Raw genomic sequence first — 20,429 nt, forward strand, 5'->3', positions numbered from 1 at the left:
TTTGAACACAGAAAAAGATTTGCTCAGCGTCTCCAACACACATAAAGAAAAAGCACAGTTCAGAGTTCTACACAGCTTTCTAAAAGAAAAGAAATCAATACAATCAGCGATAGAGTTGGGACACACAGCACTATATATATATTTTTTATTTATAATGAGCGACATCACTATGTCACTGCAGGTGCCAATCACCTGTCTCCATGGCTCTCTTGGCATAATGGTATCACCGTTGATTACCATGCCCATGATTCCCACAAAGGAAACCCTTGTATGTTTGTGTAAAAATTAGCATCCACAGTTTTTTTTCTTATTTTGACTATATATTTGTGTGCATGTCTGAGTCTGCATGCAAAGTATGAAAATTAGAAAAAACTGTGGATGCTAATTTTTACACAGATATAATGCTACTTTTTACACAGATATACAAGTGTGACTTTTCAAATTACAAGACTGTTTTCTTTATGCGACTGAGTTTACTGTGCTTCTTCCTGGGCCTCCACATTGCTTTAATAGGCAGCCTCCCCCACTACTAATCCCACCCCCTGTGAGACTTGTGATTTCACAGACTGGGTATACTACTTAGTAAATGCCAAACACAACACGGCTGGTAGACTACTGTATGTAAATGATTACATGCTGGCTTTGATTGGGGGAAGGGAACGCAGAATGCTTCCATGCTGAATTAGGCCCTTAATTCATTAAACTGTGATTGAATACACTATGCTGTGACAAGGCGCAGGCAAATGTAATGCAACTATTTTTTTGCACTACACGCCACAGAGGCTACATCTGTAATGCAGGTGATATCTAGGGATAGGCTGTAGCTAAAAGTACCTTTCATACCTAATTAAGGGTGCATTTTTAGGCTAATCCAATATACTGTGTATATCAGTTACTCAGCCCTATTTAAATCACTGAAGCAGTGATGTCATTAGTTTATACTTACCAACTTTCTTGGAATGTCTAGAAGAGTCCCAAATTTTGTGGGGCACTATCAGACAAAACCTCCCGAGTGAAGTGGGGCAGTCCCAGGTGTTTGATAATGGGATTTGCAGTGAGTTATGTCATTGTGTCCTCATCCCTCCCCTATGAAGTGCCACTAATAGTGACTTTGCATAGTGAGTGGGCAGGGCCACATGATGCATCTTATCCATGATTGCACTCTCCAGGACTATCCAGGAGGAGTGGCTATTTAACTGTCAACAAGTTTGCATTTGTTTGAATTTAATTTATAGGGATGGCTGATTCAGTTGTATGGCAGTGCTCGGGTGCGTACATAGCCACCATTTACTGTACTTTTATCATCACACCTTTTTCTATCCACCTCTAAAGAGTGTGAGGAGAAATGTGAAATATGGCTGGCTGCAATGCGCATTTCCATAACAGCTCATTGCGACCATCACACAAAGTTGTATCTGCCCCATAGATTGCAGGCTCATAATTATTGATTCATCCCTACAAAATAGCCGTGATATAAATATAGCAGGATAACAGAAACTCTTTGCTGTTAGCTGACTCTGAAGCAAAGCACTGATCCTTTCCTCCCCCACTGCAATGCTGAGTGAGACATCACGGTTCATTTGGTAACAACATTGTTCTAATCATATGAGTACTGAAATCCATCCACAGAATAAACTCTTATAAAGAGCTGAGAAATGCTTTCATCCTTAAAGAATGTAGGTGAGGAAGGGGCCTCTCGACACCAATGCATGATTTAGCTCAATAGTTCAACTTTACAATGTGTAGAAGAGCAGAACTTATTATAATAAACCAGGCCTTCTACAGCACATTCAGCAGATATCACCATGAGCAGAGCAGGCTGGATGTTAATGCAGCGAACGGAACCACGACTTACAGATAATAATTCATAGTTATTGTTCTTAATGACTTGAGGTCTGTCCTGTCAGAGATGTATTCACGCTGTGACAATATTTAGGAAAGCTCTTGGTTTCTATAGGCAATCACTTAGAAGGTTGGCTACAGTTTGCTACATACAGTATGTGTAATAAAATACTTTACATAAATTGACAGCTTCTAGTAATGCAACATTGTGTGTATAGCAGCATTTGCTGCAGAGTTTTATTAAGAGCAGCTGTAATCACGGTTGTGTTACTGTCTAGTACCCCATCATATAGCTCTAAGCTGAAATTCTTGTGAAAGCCTTGTGAGTTATGCTTGCTGTGACAGGGATGCGTTTAGCATCCTGGCAGTCAGGATGCCGGCGGTCATGTGACTGACGCCAGAATCGTGACATCACTGGCAATGGTTCTGTAAGTGTATCCACTAATCTGTAGTCTGCTAAGAGCAGTTCAATCGCTCTGGAGAAGAGCTGGGTATGCGTAACCGGCGGCCGGAATCCCGGCAGTCAGCATACTGACGCCGGGATCCCGGACACCCGAATGCCGGCAGGGGGGCGAGTGCAACGAAGTCCCTTGTGGGTACGCTGCGCTCACCGCAGGTTCTATTCCCACTCTATGGGTGTTGTGGACACCCACGAGTGGGAATACTCCTGGGCCCCCTGCCGGCATTCTGGCAGCCGGTATCCTGGTGTCGGTGTGCTGACCGCCGTTATGGTGACTACAACCCCTGGAGAACTATAAGCCAATCACTCTGTGTCTTATGCACTATCCCTTGGGAGTGACAAACATCCCCAGCGGATGCATTAGTTCACGTGCTGGGCAGATTTATTGTAGGCAGAAATGTTTTGTTTCAAATATACTACTCGGCTCTGACAAGCCACACGCTTTGATAGGTTCATTGTTATTATTAATGTTAATCATTTCTTTCCTCTTCAAATTGTTTATTTCTCACAATGCAACACAATGCAATGCCGTATATGAACCTGAGAGACCAGATATATCTATATGTAATATAAAATGGAAGCAAAATGCACATATTGCTTTAATGCCATGACTCCAGTTATCAGATCACTTCTCATCCAGCCTGTCAAAGGTAACCTACAGTTTATCTCAGGGTGGATACACACCTGAACGATGGGCAGTCAGCCAATGGTCAGACCGAACTGCCTTCGGCCTGGACCATACCTGATTTGCCCATACATACCAGTCCGATGTGATGAAGGATGGAATGATCACTGGGGGTGATTCAGACCTGATCGTAGATGTGCTAAAATTAGCACATCTACAATCCGTTTCTCTGACATGCGGGATGACACAGGGCTAGTCTGCCCCGCATTGCATGGCAGTGATGCTTCCGTACCCGCCAAGTAGCTCTCTGTGCAGCCTAGCTAACGTTCTAGGTCGCATCGGCTGCGTGTGACGTCATGCAGCCGCTGCGGCCTACCCCAGCAACGGTCCGGACATGCCTGCATTGTCCGGAAAGCCCCCTCCCACCCCGCGACCACCTTTGCCTGTCAATCAGGCAGGGGCGATCTCAGCAGTGAGATGCTTTCGCATCTAACTGGGTGCGCATTCTCAGTGCGGCTGCTACGCGTGCACACTAGACATAGGGCGTGAGGCGACGGTTGCTGCCGCTGCAGCAGTCGGGTCTGAATTAGGTCCACTGTTCTGTCCTTCATTACAAAGAGCTGGGTCACATGCAATATCTTCCAGTTGACCATGTAGCACGGCCAACCGGAGGGTGTTGCATACAACCGGTGGGAGCACGCATTTGTGCGTACATACTAGGTGATGTAGACAATTTGTCATTCCAATGCCGCAGATCAGTCCAATATCTTTCTGGTGTGCACCCACCCTAAGGGCTGTTTCACATTACCCGGTTTACACCGGATGGCAAAAAGCCGGACAAACTTTGTCCGGCTTTTTGCCATCCGGCAGGGTCTTTCGCACACAATGGCTTTGAGCCGTGTGTAATGCTGTGCGCATGCGCAGCAGCGGCGGCTAAAAAAAACCGTTGTGTGTGAAAGCTCCCCTTCACACACACGGTTCTCTGCCTACAAAGACGGCCCCGGCCCGGCAGCCGGATCTTCCAGTTGATATTTCCGGCTGCAACCCGGCAGCCGTGCCGGGGACGTGCCGTGTGAAAGGACACATTGCTCTGAATGTGTCTCAGCAGCACGGCAGCGTGAAAAAGCCGTCTGGGATTTTGCCGGGCGGTATGAGCCGGCGCGTGTGTTACAGCCCTAAGATTTAAAACTAGATCTGGAAAGAACATGTCATTTTGTTTGACAGAGGATATAAGAAAACACTCTACAACTTTTGTAATTCTTTTATTTTCTCTCTGTTTGTAATTGTTTAAGCAATATACAGTAATTAAGCACTATATGGGGCAAATGCAGGAGATGACGTGTTACTTTGGAGAGAATTTAAAGCCATATGCCAGGAAATAAATAATTTGAATTACCTAGATGAAGAAAATGTTTAAGATACAAAAACATTTATTCTGCTCACTCTATTACAGGACTTTTGGGTTACTGGTGGGGACCGGCAAGATGAAAACAGGTACAGTATGTTTACATGCAGATGTGACATTTGTGCTGCAGCCGTCCTCGACAGTTGCACATTTGCAAATGTTCTGTGCTACAATTAATGTTTATGTTGTTGTTTAGGATGAATTAATTTTGAATTACTTTTTTGTATATAAAAATATATATATTCCTTTCTTTTTCTACCTCTTGATTCTTTATATCTGCTCGTTCAAACTAAAATGTATAAAGACATGCAGTATCTAGATCCATCGTAAGAAGAAATGGGTAACTAGCCCTGGGGAGAGTGGCACAGCTGCTTTCTTCCTCTCCTACTATTGCTGATCACCCATAAGTAGATGTGCCTACCTTAGAAGCATTCCTATTCTATGCCAACACCCAATTTAATGTACATATATTTCCTCATATACTGTGGCTTCAGTCAAGCCAAACAGCCCCGCTTGGTGCACCAGGTGCCGCACAACTTGGTCATGCCAGGCGTGTTTTTCACTTATCTTATTCACGCACATAAAACAACTGGAAGGGACAAATCTATTCTGCTAGATTGCACTAATCAGTTTGATGTGTGGCATTTGTACATCTGTGTGCGAATGAGTCTGTATCTGTGTACAAAGTGCTACGATGCTGTGCATTTTCTTACGCCAAGTTCCGTTGTGCTTCATCTGTGATTCCGGGAGATGCTAAATTTAAAAAATGGTGGTACTCTACATCTCTCGTAGCGGCTCAGTCACAACGGGTGTTTTTCGTTCCATATGGCGTAAAGTCACTAGGTGTGTGAGGACACATCTGTAGTGTTAGGTTCTTACCTCCTTGAACTATTATTAACTGAGCCTACCTGAAGCTTAGCACTCTGTTATTGTATTGTTGTTGGATATGTAGTTGTTTATTTTTTTAAATATACATTTATGATCCACTAAATGTATTGAGAAAGAGTTGCCATGATACGAATATAGTGTACAGCACTGTGTTATGTGTATGCTAAATATATTTCCTTTCAGACTTTTTTTTTTCTATATCTTTGTGCTTTTCTCTGGCAGGATCCCATCTGGGACTGCGCTGACCGATGTCACTGGACTCTTATCAGGAAAAAAGGCTGTGCTCAGAGTTGACCGAGAGCTAAGGGAGGGTAAGTGTTACTTGTTCAATAACCTCTTCTTAAGGACCAGATGTTCAGAGTTCATGCACAGTAGAACAATTAATGCCAGGTATTACTATGTAGTATTATGGAGTATTGACTAGAACAATTATCAAAGTTGTATTATCTTTCTGGTTAAATTTTTGTATATTTGTTCAACTCTACGCTTCAATTTAAAATGAAATACCCTGTATACAGTTAATCATATTTCACTTTTATGACGAGCTTATGAAAGGGCTCTTAATTATTTGGTGCCCTCTGGTGGTTCAGAAATAAAGTACAGTTCCTATTTTGAATCCCTGAAAAAGCGCAATTAGAATTGGTTTATACCACGTTACAGATTTGACTTAATATGATTATGTATTTGTGCATGAGGAAAGTGCTGACTGTGGTTCTAGTTACTGTCAGGATGCAGCGTCCTCGCTTGCTGTTACTGGCAGCTCAGTGTTTCACATATATACTGTATAAATGGATAATGTTTCATTTCAGGGGGCCCCTTGGTATACGATAATGTGAAACTTGTGCACAATTCAGAGTATCTTAATGGCACTCAGAGAGTCCAGCTCGATAACGTTATTACAGAGGACGAATGTCAAGAGCTGCAGGGAGTAGCCAATGTAAGTTAACACATTGAGAATGCATTGAGAAACTTGCTTTTTCCTGTTACATAAATTACATTTCAATGTAGAAAACTTCATAACTACTGATTCAAAAATAGCTTATTAGAAAAAAAGTGCAAACAAGAATACTTAATGAAAGTTTTCATAACTCTTGGCTCTATATTACATGGAAGTTCCAGATATATGATTCCTGGAATTAAAAAGGGTACAAATATTTACTTCAAGAATTCTTGGAAGTCAGAATAAAACGAAGTTTACTGAAGGACCAGTCCTAACCCATAAAATGTAATGTTATGCATTCATGTGCCTTGTCTGTTTCAGTTTAGATTTTTATATATCCGGAGGCTTTACGATCCTTAAATGAGGCTGGGTGCTTCTTTGATTTTTTTTTTAATGAGCCCTAGACCAGTTCTCTTTTCATTGGTTACAAAGAATTGAACATCTTGAAGTGTATCTGGAATTACTTACATTACCTACAAGACTCCGCACTTGATTGTGTGGATATTTTATATTATATTAAATATTATATTTGCAGAGGTTGTGGATAGGTTTGCGGTAAAAATAACAAAGATGTACCATGATAATGTTCAACACTTTTTAGACTATATTATTCCTTGCCACTGAAACAGGGTAGCAAGGGCCCTGCTCTTTAGAGGGCAAATCTAAATGAAGAGGGCAAAACTCACATCGTAGGAGCTAGTAGTCCCCAGAGGGAGCAGTATCTGGTGGGGGTAGAACAGGCTGAGGAGAAACATTTTTTTGGAGCGTTCTTGAAAGATTGAAGGGTGGGATAGAGGGGAACACGGAGGAGAAGTCTAGGAGGCAAGAGTGAGAGTTGGTAATCTGAGAAGTGCAGACCATCGGCAGAGTATTTGATGACTAGTTTAGAGAAATATGAGGAGTTGCTATTGATAAAAGCTTTTGACTGTGAATGATAGTAGCTTTGATTATATTGGTGCGTTTTTGGGTAGCCATAATGGCGATTTCCACAGTGGTGCAGTGAGAGCAGAAGACTAGTATTGCTGCTGCATTCAGGGCACATTTGTTATCAGGGCTAGACAAAGAGGGGCAGGCCAGATAAGAGGAGATTGACACACGTAAGAAGGGTGATAATGAGCCATTAAATAAGGGTTTTCCCAGCCTCCTGACTGAGATAGGGACCTTTATAACACCTTTAAGGAAGATGCAACATAAAACGTGAAGGACTGGACATGTTCTAGCTGAGGGCAGAATCAAGACTGATACTAAGGCAGCAGGCATGAGGGACTGGGAAGAGTGTGATTATGTTATCCTGGACATACTGTGATGAGCTTTAGGTACTGTAGCATTGGGGAATCTAAGTTGAGGTGGTGGAGAGGCAGTTGGGCACAGACAAGAGCTCAGATGAGGAAACATAGGCCCAAATCTATCAAGCCATGGAGAGTGATAAATTGCACAGTGATAAAGTACTAGCCAATCAACTCCTAACTGCCATTTTACAGGTTGAGTTTGAAAAGTTAGGAGCTGATTGGTACTTTATCACCGTGCAACGTATCACTCTCCATGGCTTGATAAATCTGGGCCAAAGTTTGATGTGGCAACCTTAAAGTGGTGGTACAGTAGGTAGGCATTTTTGCTAGTTCTCTAAGATAAGCAATGTATGGAATTAAAAGCAAAGGTCCCAGAATACAACCTTGAGAGAATCCAGCCATTAAATAGAGTGTAAATGTTCTTGATTATGCACAGTATGTAGAAATAGTACAGCATATAATAATACATGCTAAGTGCAGTGTTGATTTCCCTTTTGTGTTTTTAATGGATTCTGTTTAACTGAACAATGTTGTTTGTTAGACCATAGTGCTAGCTGGAGATGGATACAGGGGTAAAACTTCACCTCATACTCCAAATGAGAAGTTTGAAGGTGCCACAGTGCTAAAGGCTTTAAAGGTAAGTTGTACACAAGCTTACACTTAGAAATTGGTGAGATGGTTTTTAATGCTGCACCTATCGTCATCTCAGAAGTGCATGGTCACTGCATGTAGCACCCCTGTTTATATTGTATTACTTACACGCACCAGAAATGTAAATACCAGCCTTCAGCAGGGAAAATTATCATAACCATGACAACTCTATAGTAAGCTACACCTAAGAACTCTTTCAGAAATTACCCTACATCTGAACCATAATAGTCTTTCACTTTACAAAATGTACAGTAGGTGGTGCTGTACCTCCATAGAACCATAACTTGGTTTTCCAGCCCTTCCTTGCTGATAATCACATAAATAATCTTTATCCAGCTGGAATATTTCCACAGTTGTAATGTATTTTGTAGCTGATTATCTATTCACAGTGCACCGGTGACACGCACTACAATATACACAACCACTTTCCTTGCACAATAGTCTACAATTATTTACCGTGGCTATAAAAGGTATTCACCTCCTTGTTCTTTTTTACAATTGCTATGTTAAACCATGGAACCATGATAGATTTAATTTAATCAACACAATGGGGGCCATTCCGACCCGAACGAACGCTGCAGTTTTTCGCCATGCTAAAATACACTCCCCCATAGGCGGCGACTATCTGATCGCACGGCTGCAAAAAACTGCTATCGTGCGATCAACTCGGAATGACCCCCAATGTGCAATAATGTGCCCAAGAAAGAATGAATCGAACCATTTGTCAAAATCAATTAACAAAAAACTGAAATAAGTGCATTAGCAGTCACCCCTTGTTACCATTCCGGCGAAGTAACCCAGGACCTGATTCTGATTTTAGATGTAAAGCAAAAAAAAAAAGCAAGTAACTGTGCACCTGCCCAAAACCATGCTGCACTGCAGGGGGGGGGGGGTGGGGGGTCAAATGTCACATGTGCAGAGAGATTTAGATTTGGGTGATCTATGTCCCAACTGAAATCTAAATTGCAGTGTAAAAATAAAGCTGCCAGTAGTTACCCTGCACAGAAAATACATAAATGTATTTTATCCTCTTACATGGCACCATGGCTTGTTCCAGACACATTGGGGTACATTTACTAAAGCTTCTGAAACAGATAATTGGCGATGTTGCCCATGGCAACAAATCAGATTCTGTCTATAATTTTTCTATTGCCTTTTAGAAAATGATGACCTCTGATTGGTTGCTATGAGCAACATCACCAATTCTCTGTTTTAGAAGCTTTAGTAAATTTACCCCATAGTTACAGCATACTTGCCTACCCTCCCGGAAGCTGCGGGAAACTCCCAATTTTTGGGGTAGCCCCACGCAGTCCCGGAAGGGTAGATGGCTCTTTCGCATCCTGCCACTTCCTAATGAAGTGGTCAGGTTAAAGATAAATTCATTACAAATTCAGCTATGCTGTGAAGAGGGCGGGACTAAAAGACGCAAATCGCGGGCATTTCCCCATCTAGGGGGCAGGGCTAATGACATGACATTCCGGACCCACCCCCTAAAGTTTCCCTTCTGCGTCTTCTCTCCGGAAAAATGAGGAAGCTATGAGTTACAGTACTTGCTTTTTTGCTTTACTTCCAAATCAGAATCAGGCCCTCACTTTCTTCACAAGTCACATAAATAGTATGCAGTTATGGCGTGTCACGTGATTGCAGCGCAAATACACTTGTCTCTGCAAGTGCCCCCAGGTAGTTTCCAAACAAAGACTGCAAAATGATGATTCCATGCGGATCTGGGGCAAGGTCGTTGACAAATATCACAGTGACAACTGTGAATCTGCCTACAGCAGGCTTACCTCCAAACGTGAGGATCCCGGTGTGAAGAGCTATAGAAGAGAGGCCAATGGCAACTACGAAGGAGTTAGGGGTCTATTCATGAAGCAGTGATAACAGTGTAGAAGTAAGCCTGTGGAGAAGTTGCCTATGGCAACCAATCAGCTGCTCCGTACAATTGTATAGTATGCAAATTATAAATGTTACTTCACTGCTGATTGGTTGCTGTGGCCAACTTCTCCAGTGCCTCATTTCTCCACACTTTATTTTCACTGCTTCATGAATAGACCCTTTAGTGTTGCATTGTAGAGATGGGAGTAACTGTGCATAGAACAACAATAGTGCACACGTGTGGGAGGATTGCAAGAGGAAAGCCCTATTGTAAAAAAATCATATCAGAACTCTGGCTACAGCTTGCCCAAAGATATATATGGAAGACATAACCATGTGGAGGAAGAGTCTATGGTCTAATGAGACCAAAATGTAACTTCAGCCATAAAGCGCTGTGCTGGGTAGAAAATGAGCACTGCGCATGACTATGAAAACACCATCTCTACAATAAAGCATGGTGGTGACCGTATCATGCTGTGGGGATGCTTATTTGCGGCAGACACTGGAAAGCGCATAAACCTAGAGGGGGAAATGTAAGGAGCAAAGTACTGAGAAATCCTGGAGGAAAACCTGCCGCATACTGCATGCTTTATTTTCCACCGTGACTGTGTATAGCCAAAGTCACACTGCGGAGGCTTAACACCAAAAGCAAATGTCCTGAAGTGGCCTCAGTTGTGGAACTTGTGAGTGGGGGGCCCAGGTGCAAACATATCATTTTGGCACTCAGTCAGGTAGACTCTGACAGTGCCAGTTACACTGGTTGTGAGCTGCCTTTAATTCACAGACAGAAGTGAATCAGAAATAATGTGCAGCTATCTGGTAATTAGAGGCAGTATGTGGCTGTGATCATTAGCAGCAGGGCCGGACTGGGACCAAAAATAGGCACTGGCATTTTTGAAGCACACAGGCCCACCTCGGTGTCAGCATCTGACTCCTCCCCTTACTATTTCCGACTCCTCCTACTTCTTAGTCTATGCTCTTACAAATATAAATAATATTATAACAACATACAAGTGTACATCATTCTGTATTAAAATACACACAACCATCGGTTGAAGTGGAAATGTTGAAGTGGAGTATGGAAAATAAATGTTGTAACCAAGCGCACGCGCTCCAGAAAAGGGGCGTGGACACACAGTGCCAGGTATACAAATGCCCCCACAGTGCCAGGTATACAAATGCCCCCACAGTGCCAGATCCGCAATTGATCCCACAGTGTCAGGTAATACCTGACACTGTGGGGACAATTGTGGATCTGGCACTGTGGGGGCAATTGTATACCTGACAGGTATACAAATGCCCACACAGTGCCAGGTATACAAATGCCCCCACAGTGCCAGGTAAACAATTGCCTCCACAGTGCCAGATATACAAATGCCCCACAGTGCCAGCCAATTGTCCTCCACAGTGCCAGGTATACAATTTGGCCCCACAGCAGTGCTGCAGCTGCTTACCGCTGCTGCTGCTCCTCCTCCGGCTGTGATGTGAGGGTGTTAGGAGGAGAGCTCAGAGCGCGGCTATGTCTGGCGCCGGCGTGTAGGACTTCAAACTAGCCGCCGGTTCGTGAGCCAGTCAGAGCTCCTGATTGGCTGTCGGTCCGCGAGCTCTGATTGGCTCACGAACCGGCGGCTGGTTTTGAAGTCCGCTACATGCCGCCAGACATAGCCGCGCTGGCACGCTCTCCTCTCCTGACAGCTGAGACACGCTGCCGCCGGACTGAGCGGCAGCGTGTCTCAGTGACACAAGCGATGGTCGGCTGGACCGGCCCACGTGGCCATCGGCCCTTCTGTCATTTGCCAGAAGTGCCAGATGGCCAGTCCGGGCCTGATTAGCAGTGTCGGACTGGGGCATGTAGGGCCCACCGGGGAAATACAGTGGTAGGGGCCCATGTTTAGGGGTGTGGCCAGTCTCTAGAGGGGGTGTGCCCAGCCACCACATTGGTTTGCCTAACCATTTTGCATATGTTGGTCCCCTAGATAAATATATACATTAAATACTGTAGTGTATGCATGATAATGTACTAGATTAGTTACAGCACAGTCTGGAACCTGATCCCGAGAGTAGGGTGTGACCCCCAGGCAGTAGGGCCCACCGGTGGTTACCCCTGTACCCTTGTGGGCCAGTCCAGCCCAGATCATTAGTGCTGATAGGTGGCAAGATTCCTCTATCAGTCCGGCACACACAAGGTCAGCCCTGTTTCCCTAAGGTAAGGGGCAGGTCCCTTAGGCAGTGGAGCCCACCCCGCTCTCTGTACTGGGGCTATTATTACATAACTTCTGCAACAGTTAGAGCACTATACCCCCTAAATAACTCCTGCCACCTCCGAACTCCTGAACAGGCCTGGGATGTATAACACCGCACCAGGCTGCTCCTGCCTTGCAGAGGGTCTTCACCGATCCTGGCTGGCACCTGGCTCGACTCCTCCGGTTCCGAATCCTACTGTAGCGCTCCTTTCTCTCCCTCTCTCCAGGAGTTCTCTGTAAGGGTTCCTTCAGGCCGAGTCCTCACTGTGGAGGTCCTTCTGTGGGTCCTGATGGGGGTCTTGAATCCGGTTGGACTGTCTTCCACTGTGACTTGTGCGCCTTTGGTCTCCAGTGCCAAGTCCGGGTGGCCACAACAGAAAGGGAGACTCATCTCCACCAGTTTGTTCCCCTCTGCCCGGCTCCTGAGCGGTTTGATTCTTCTCGCGGTTTCCAGTCTTCACCTGGATGACTACCTTCCAGGTACGCACTCCCAAGTACACCCTGGCAGCACACAGGGGTCTTCTCCAGCTTCTCAGATGCAGTCGGCTCCTGGGTCCTCAACGCGCAGCAGCACTGAGGTTCCTCTGTGCTTGCATGACGGCTGGGGAAGGTAGCTCCATGGACTGTATGGAGGCCGTGCTCATCTGAAAAGGATTGGAATGATCCTCTTCAGATGAAAACGGCCTCCACACGGTTCTGGCACTTCTCCTTCCCCCTGGGAACTCGCCAGCGCCACCTACAGCGGATAGCGCTGTAACACAAATAGAATGTCCAATCGGGGTCACAGCGCACAATTCGCCCTCAGCTAAAGCTTGCACACACGTAGTTACGGCCTTGCTCTGGACACTGTCTTGAAGTGGTAACCACCTTTTGCACCACATGCTGGGCTACTGCTGCACTGTGAGCTGTAATGCCTCAAGACATCTCTCCCTGGAGACACTGCGGGGGGAAGGGGGGGAGCATCCGATGAAGGGAGAAGCTGGCGCTGCAAGCCTGCTGCACACTATCTTGCTTGTATAGTGGTGCGCTCTGCAGCAGAAAAGGGCAGCGCTGCAGTGTCGGGTGGCGGTGAGTGAGCGAGCAGCCATGCGGGTGGTGCTGACAGATGGTGCGCCCACAGTGCATATGTGCTGTGGGCAAGGCACCACTAGCACACAGCAGTGTCGGCCCTTCAGCAGTTTTGCCAAGAAGAATTAGCCTAAATTCCAGTGTCTAGATGTGCAAAATGGGATAGACACCCAAATAAACTCAGATCTTTAATTGCTACCAATGGTAGTTCTTTCAAGAGAATTCTAATGCAATCACTTATTTTCAGTTTTTCATTCCTACTTAATTGTACAAATAATTGGTTTAAAATATTTTTTTGGCACCTTATCGAGTGCTTTGTGTTGATTATTGGGAATAAATTTCAAATAAATCCATTATGGATGCATCGTACTGTAGTTCCATTTTGTAACAAAGCAAAATATGAAAACCAAGGGTTGTGAATACCTTTTATTGGCACTATATATAACATATGATAGTACAACTCTACAATATATCTAAAGGCAAACTATTGTTGGAGTATCCTTCATTATTAATGGATTCTTGTTCATGATGCACAATCTAAGACTCTTGATCTCTCCCCTTGGAAGTACGGCTATGAAGGTCACATGCCAATGAAAAGTGCTCGCTTGTTTTACGATGTGAGTGAAAAGGCTAGAAGAATTGTACAGTCATACTTCATGCTGAACACTACACTCTACTTCTCTTATACACACCTAGTGTGCAGGACAGCTCTGCAGGGTAAGTGAAAATGTGCTTGTCTCCTAGATACATCAGTATTCACCACACATTGGAGGTTAACATGTCCTTTATTTCACTGTGATCCATCTGATTCCTGTAACTTAAAAGATCTACTGGTGTAATCTCTTTACAGGGTAGAGCAAATACATTATTATTGCTGGACTTGGTTCCAGATCATGTAGATTGATATAACTAATATAAACAATGATACATGGAGATGAGACTACCAGGTGATGTTCCCAAATAGAGCTGAGATGCCGCTGATCCAAACAAGCAATTGCTCAGGCTCAGTACAGGATGATCAGTGGCAGCTGACTAATACTAAGGTTACTTTGGTCTTGATCAAACTCACATGTAGACGCAGTTTTCACGGTTACATTACATTTAGCATTGTATAAAGATTTAATACATAGGGGTATATTCAGTTGAAGTCGGATCCATTCCAACATTTATTTGTCGGAATGGATCCGACCTGGGCTTTTCAATGTCATCTCAATTCGACTTTGAAAAAAGTCGAATTGAGTTGCGGGAGCTGAGACAGGGGAGAGCTGCGGGCAGACGGGTGGAGAGCAGCGCTACAGCTGCCCGCGGCTCTCCCTCGTGTGTGTGTGTGTGTGTGTGTGTCCCCGTCTCTCCGCCTCGCCCCGTGCCTCCTCTCCCCGTCCCAGTATCACAGCCGCCGCTCACGGCAGCATCCACCCGGCTCCAGTAAGCGAGGTCTCGCTTGCTGGAGCCGGGTGGACGCTGCTATGAGCGGCGGCTGTGACATCCTCCGGCGCTGCTCTCCGTCTGCCCGCGGCTCTCCTGGTCTCTGCTTCCGCATCTCACTTCGACTTTTTTTAAAGTCGAATTGAGATGGTCGAAAAGGGGGCCAAAACCCATTTTCGACACAAGCACGTGGATCGGCAGCTATTTCGCCGATCCACGTGCTTTTCGACAAGTCGAATTCCTCGACTTGTCGAATAATTTGGCGTTAGATTGAATAGGTCGGAACCCGTTCCGACCTAAAAAAGTCGAAAACTGCCGTCTTTTCGACAGACGGCAGCTTTCGACTTCAATTGAATATACCCCATAATACGTAGTGTTATTAGATTTTGCTTGACAACCACAGATCTGTATAATGACTAGATTTAAATGTTTTTGTGCTATGTTACATACCCTTTATTATTGTTTGTTGTGCCACATCTACAGGTCAGCAGGACAATAGAAATGATTTGAGTCATCCTATTCATGCTGATAATTGTCTGCTAGATCCAGAAGCCAATGAATGTTGGAGGGAGTCACCGGCCTACACATACCGAGATTATAGGTAAACCGAATTCTGTTCTAGAGACCGACATTCCTTTAAAGGCATTGGGAGGATTATTTTGTGGCTAGATGTGGGACTTCCATGATAGTTATTATCAATACCTGCGCAAGAAGTAGAGATGTGCGGCGGGCACTTTTTGTGTTTTGGTTCTAATTGCCTGCTCGTGTTTTGGTTTTGGCTTGGTTTTGCCAAAACCACCCTTTCATGTTTTGATTTTGGTTTTGGATTTGGATCTGGATGATTTTTGAAAAAAACATAAAAACAGCTAAAATCACAGAATTTGGAGGTAATTTTGATCCTACGGTATTATTAACCTCAATAACATTCATTTACACTCATTTACAGTCTATTCTGAACACCTCAACCTCACAATATTGTTTTTAGGCCTAAAAGTTGCACCGAGGTGACACAAGTGTGCGGCACAAACACCTGGCCCATCTAGGAGTGGCACTGCAGTGTCAGACAGGATGGCACTTTAAAAAACTAGTCCCCAAACAGCACATGATGCAAAGAAGTAAAAGAAGTGCACCAAGGTTGCTCTATGACTAAGCTAAGCGACACAACCACCTGGCCCATGTAGTAGTGGCATACAGTGGCTGAATGTCGAAAGTGGCCCGCAATTTTTCAGTCCACTAACAGCATCTCCTGCACGCCCCTGTCATTTTTCTAAAATTCTGCAATTGGTGGACTTATACGGCAGTACCCCTGGACTAATACAGCAGTACCCCTGGACTTATACGGCAGTATCAGACAGGATGGCACTGTAAAAAACCATGCCTCAAACAGCACATGATGCAAAGATGAAAAAGAGGTGCACCAAGGTTGCTGTATGACTAAGCTAAGCGACACAAGTGTGCGGCATAAACACCTGGCCCATCTAGGAGTGGCACTGCAGTGTCAGACAGGAGAACAGGTATAAAAAAAAAGGCCCCAAACAGCACATCATGCAAAGATGAAAAAGAGGTACAGTGAGGTAGCTGTATGACTAAGCTAAGCAACACAAACATTTGGCCCATCTAGGAGTTTCACTGCAGTGTCAGACAGGAGGGCAGATATAAAAAAAAGGCCCCAAACAGCACATCATGCAAAGATGAAAAAGAGGTGCAACGAGGTAGCTGTATGACTAAACTAAGCGACACAAGTGTGCGGCACAAACACCTGGCCCATCTAGGGTTGGCACTGCAGTCCCACTGCACTAATGGCGGATACCGGATGCACGTCTAACACCAGCATAGTTGTTATGGCCTGAGTAATCCGCTTTGCAACAGGGGGTATATATATATATATATATATATATATATATATATATGTATACGCAGGTATCACAGGAATTATACGGCAATATCACTGGATTTATACGGCAATATCACTGTAATTATATGCCAGTATCACGGGAATTATATGTCAGTATCACTGTAATTATACGGCAGTATCACAGGAATTATACAGCAATATCACTGGATTTATACGGCAATATCACTGTAATTATATGCCAGTATCACGGGAATTATATGTCAGTATCACTGTAATTATACGGCAGTATCACAGGAATTATACAGCAATATCACTGGATTTATACGGCAATATCACTGTAATTATATGCCAGTATCACGGGAATTATATGTCAGTATCACTGTAATTATACGGCAGTATCACAGGAATTGTACAGCAATATCACAGGAATTATACAGCAATATCACTGTAATTATACACCAGTATCATGGGAATTATATGGCAATATAACTGTAATTATACTCCGGTATCGTAGGAATTATACGGCATTATCACAGGAATTATACGCCAGTATCACGGGAATTATATGTCAGTATCACTGTAATTATACGGCAATATCACTGCAATTATAAAGCAATATCACTGTAATTATACGGCATTATCACTGGAATTATACGTCAGTATCACAGGAATTATATGGCAATATCACTGGAATTATACAGCAATATCACTGGAATTATACAGCAATATCACAGGAATTATATGGCAATATCACTGTAATCATACTGCAATATCACTGGAATTATACGCCAGTATCCCGAGAATTATACGGCAATATCACAGGAATTATACAGCAATATCACTGGAATTATATGGCAATATCACAGGAATTATACGCCAGTAACCCGAGAATTATACGCCAATATCACTGTAATTATACGCCAGTATCACGGGAATTATATGTCAATGTATCTGGAATTATATGGCAATATCACAGGAATTATACGGCAGTATCCCTAGAATTATACATCAGTATCACTGTAATTATACGCCAGTATCACGGGAATTATACGGCAATATCACTGGTATTATACGCCAGTAACACTGGATATATGGCAGTAGAGGACAACACCGCTGTGACTGGTCACTGAACTGATGCTGCACAAGAGAGACACTGCCCCTGGTCTTATGCAAGACAACACAGCAAAACTGCAACGGACTTATACAGCAGCCAGCAGCACTGAGGACATATAGCAGCAGAGGACACCAACACTGTGACTGGCTGGACTGATGCAGAATAAGACACTGACTACACTGGACTGAGCAGCACAGGACAGCACTAGAATCGCTACCCCACTTTCCCGCCCACACAGACACTGAGGACGGAGACACGTCCTCTCACTACACTCTCCGAGACTGAAGTGAAAATGGCCACGACGCGCGGCTCCTTATATGGAATCCAAGTCCAGCGAGAATCCGACAGCGGGATGATGACGTTTTGCCTCGTTCTGGTTTCCGAGTTAGGCGGGAAAACCAGAGCCTGACTCGGATCCGGGTTCGTGACTTTAAGTCCAGTAGGGTTCGGTTCTCTGAGAACCGAACCCGCTCATCTCTAACAAGAAGAAAAGTACTTACAGAAATTATATTTTTAAGTCATGTAGTTTACAGGCCCCAGTGTGCCCTTTCTACTGAACTGTGTAGTGCAGTCACTGAGGCTAAGCAATTCCTTGTGGGTCGGCCAGGGATTGGAATAAAAGGACTTCAAAAGGCTCGCCAAGCAGGAAGATAGACATACTTATTTCTTTGCATGTGAAAGATGGAGAAAAATGGAGCACTGTACATATCATATAAAGCCTGCGGCCCACCTACTGGTGCTACTGATGAACAGTTATTCAGCCTTTCCCCACCATCCTCACACCAAATCCTTTTCTTCTCATGTTGAATTAGGGTCGTTATCACTTATTCCATAGGTTCTCAAACTCGGTCCTCAGGACCCCACACAGTGCATGTTTTGCAGGTAACCCAGCAGGTGCACAGGTGTATTAATTACTCACTGACACATTTTAAAAGGTCCACAGGTGGAGCTAATTATTTAACTTGTGATTCTGTGAGGAGACCTGCAAAACATGCACAGTGTGGGGTCCTGAGGACCGAGTTTGAGAACCTGTGTCTTATTCTAACCTGAGTACTAACATTGTACATCTAAATTTATCAGCAAAACTAGTTCTGTACTGTAAGTTGTAATGTGTACAAACATTTATTGACTGTAGATTACTTCCTATTTAAAACAAGGTACTGTATTTTAAAATGGTTAATGTATGTACATATTATATACTGTTAGTGGGAGAAGTGGAACGTGGCATTGCTGGCCACCATAGCAGCAGAACTTGGTGGAGGGTCAGCACCAGTGGCGGCTCCTACCTTCTTTAGGTAGGGAGGCTGCCGCTACCCATGCTGGTGAAAAGAGGAGAGTCTGTGTTGCGGGTCCCAGTGCCTGCGCAATGGAGCCGACAAGCCCTGGTGCATGTGCACAAGCAGCGGCTTGAGTGCGCATTTGCAAACACCCGGTTCCTATGGGCTGCATCGGCTGCAGCCCATAGAAGCCGGATTAGGCTGACAATCAGGCAGAAAGTGGCTTCCTACAGGAAGCTCTATGCTAATTGCAGCCCGGTCTGGCAGTCCCAGGGAAAACACCTCCCACTGGAACTGCCTGTCCTGTGGGTGACTGGCAAGTAGGACTTCCAATGGGAATTCACTGCCAGTCACAGTGGAAGCACTGAGTCAGTGCAGCCACACAGACTGCAACTGGCTCTGCTGAGCTCATTGAAGTCCCAGATTTTTTCTGGGGGGCTGCAATCCTGCAGCCCAAAGGTAAAATCCGCTACTAGTCAGCAGTATTGGTCAACTGTCCTTTGGGCAAGCTCTACTATTATAAGGGCACAGTCATGCAGAGGTGGGCCCCCTCACCGCTGGGCCTGGTGACCATTACCCCTGCAGTGGTGGTAGTTTTGTCCTTAGATAGTGCCTTATGTCTTGCTATATAGCGTGTTCATACTTACAGAAGGGAGACAAGAGAGTTAGCTCAGTGTATTATGTTCAACTTTTCCCACAAACACTCCTGCGACAGATGTAACACTAAGGGAAAAAGGTTGCTACGGTCAGTTATACATTTTTTTTCTGTTTGCAGTGCTCTCCTATATCTTAATGGGGATTTTGATGGCGGAGAATTTGTATTCACTGAAATGGATGCTAAAACTGTCACTGTAAGTATATTCTATGGCGGTTTCATTCTGTGGTGGAGATGTATTAAATCTTGGGGAGAGGTAAAAGGGGATATTCAGTTGTTTGAAAAGTCTGTTTGGTGTTTGTTTTTTCCTGTCAATTAGATAGGAAAAAACAGACACCCGACTGACTTTTCAAACAATTGAATACCCCCCAAAGCGGTCTATTCATGAAGCAGTGAAAAGAGTGAAGACATGAGTTATACCCCTTTTCCACTAGCTTTTTAAAACACGGGTAAATGCCCATGTTTGTTCCTAGTGGAAAAGGGTCCCCCGGCAAATTCCCAGATCAAGTGATCCGGGAATCCTACCCGGGTAGCTAGCCGGGTTGAACACGTGTTCAACCCGGCTAGCTGTCTAGTGTGAACGGGAGCCGTGTTGAGGCGACACGGCTCCCGTTCACAGTGTATGGGAGGGCGGCGCTGGCAGATCATGTGATCTCCCAGCGCCGCCCCTGCCGCGTCACTAGCCGCGTCACCAACCCGGCAATTGCCGGGTTGGTGAGCGCTGTCTGAAGGGGGCTGTAGCACGGGTCGCAGCCGTGTCAGGCGACACGGCTGCAACCCCTGCTACAGTGGTGGAAAAGGGCTATCAGTGGAGAAG

General features: G+C 44.6%; 1 protein-coding gene across 3 annotated transcripts in view; it reads left to right on the plus strand.

Annotated features, from left to right (window-relative positions):
* Nucleotides 1-20,429, plus strand: part of P3H2 (prolyl 3-hydroxylase 2) — a 267,791-nt gene that overhangs the window by 228,412 nt on the left and 18,950 nt on the right. For all 3 annotated transcript variants that reach the window (XM_063916463.1, XM_063916464.1, XM_063916465.1), the window contains 7 exons: nucleotides 4,381-4,421; nucleotides 5,443-5,531; nucleotides 6,030-6,157; nucleotides 7,991-8,086; nucleotides 13,853-14,003; nucleotides 15,195-15,312; nucleotides 19,733-19,808. In XM_063916463.1, the coding sequence (XP_063772533.1) occupies nucleotides 4,381-4,421; nucleotides 5,443-5,531; nucleotides 6,030-6,157; nucleotides 7,991-8,086; nucleotides 13,853-14,003; nucleotides 15,195-15,312; nucleotides 19,733-19,808 (699 nt within the window). The remainder of the gene's footprint in view (nucleotides 1-4,380; nucleotides 4,422-5,442; nucleotides 5,532-6,029; nucleotides 6,158-7,990; nucleotides 8,087-13,852; nucleotides 14,004-15,194; nucleotides 15,313-19,732; nucleotides 19,809-20,429) is intronic.

The sequence above is a fragment of the Pseudophryne corroboree genome, chromosome 4, assembly GCF_028390025.1.
Source record: "Pseudophryne corroboree isolate aPseCor3 chromosome 4, aPseCor3.hap2, whole genome shotgun sequence".
NCBI classification, from domain to species: Eukaryota; Metazoa; Chordata; class Amphibia; order Anura; family Myobatrachidae; genus Pseudophryne; species Pseudophryne corroboree.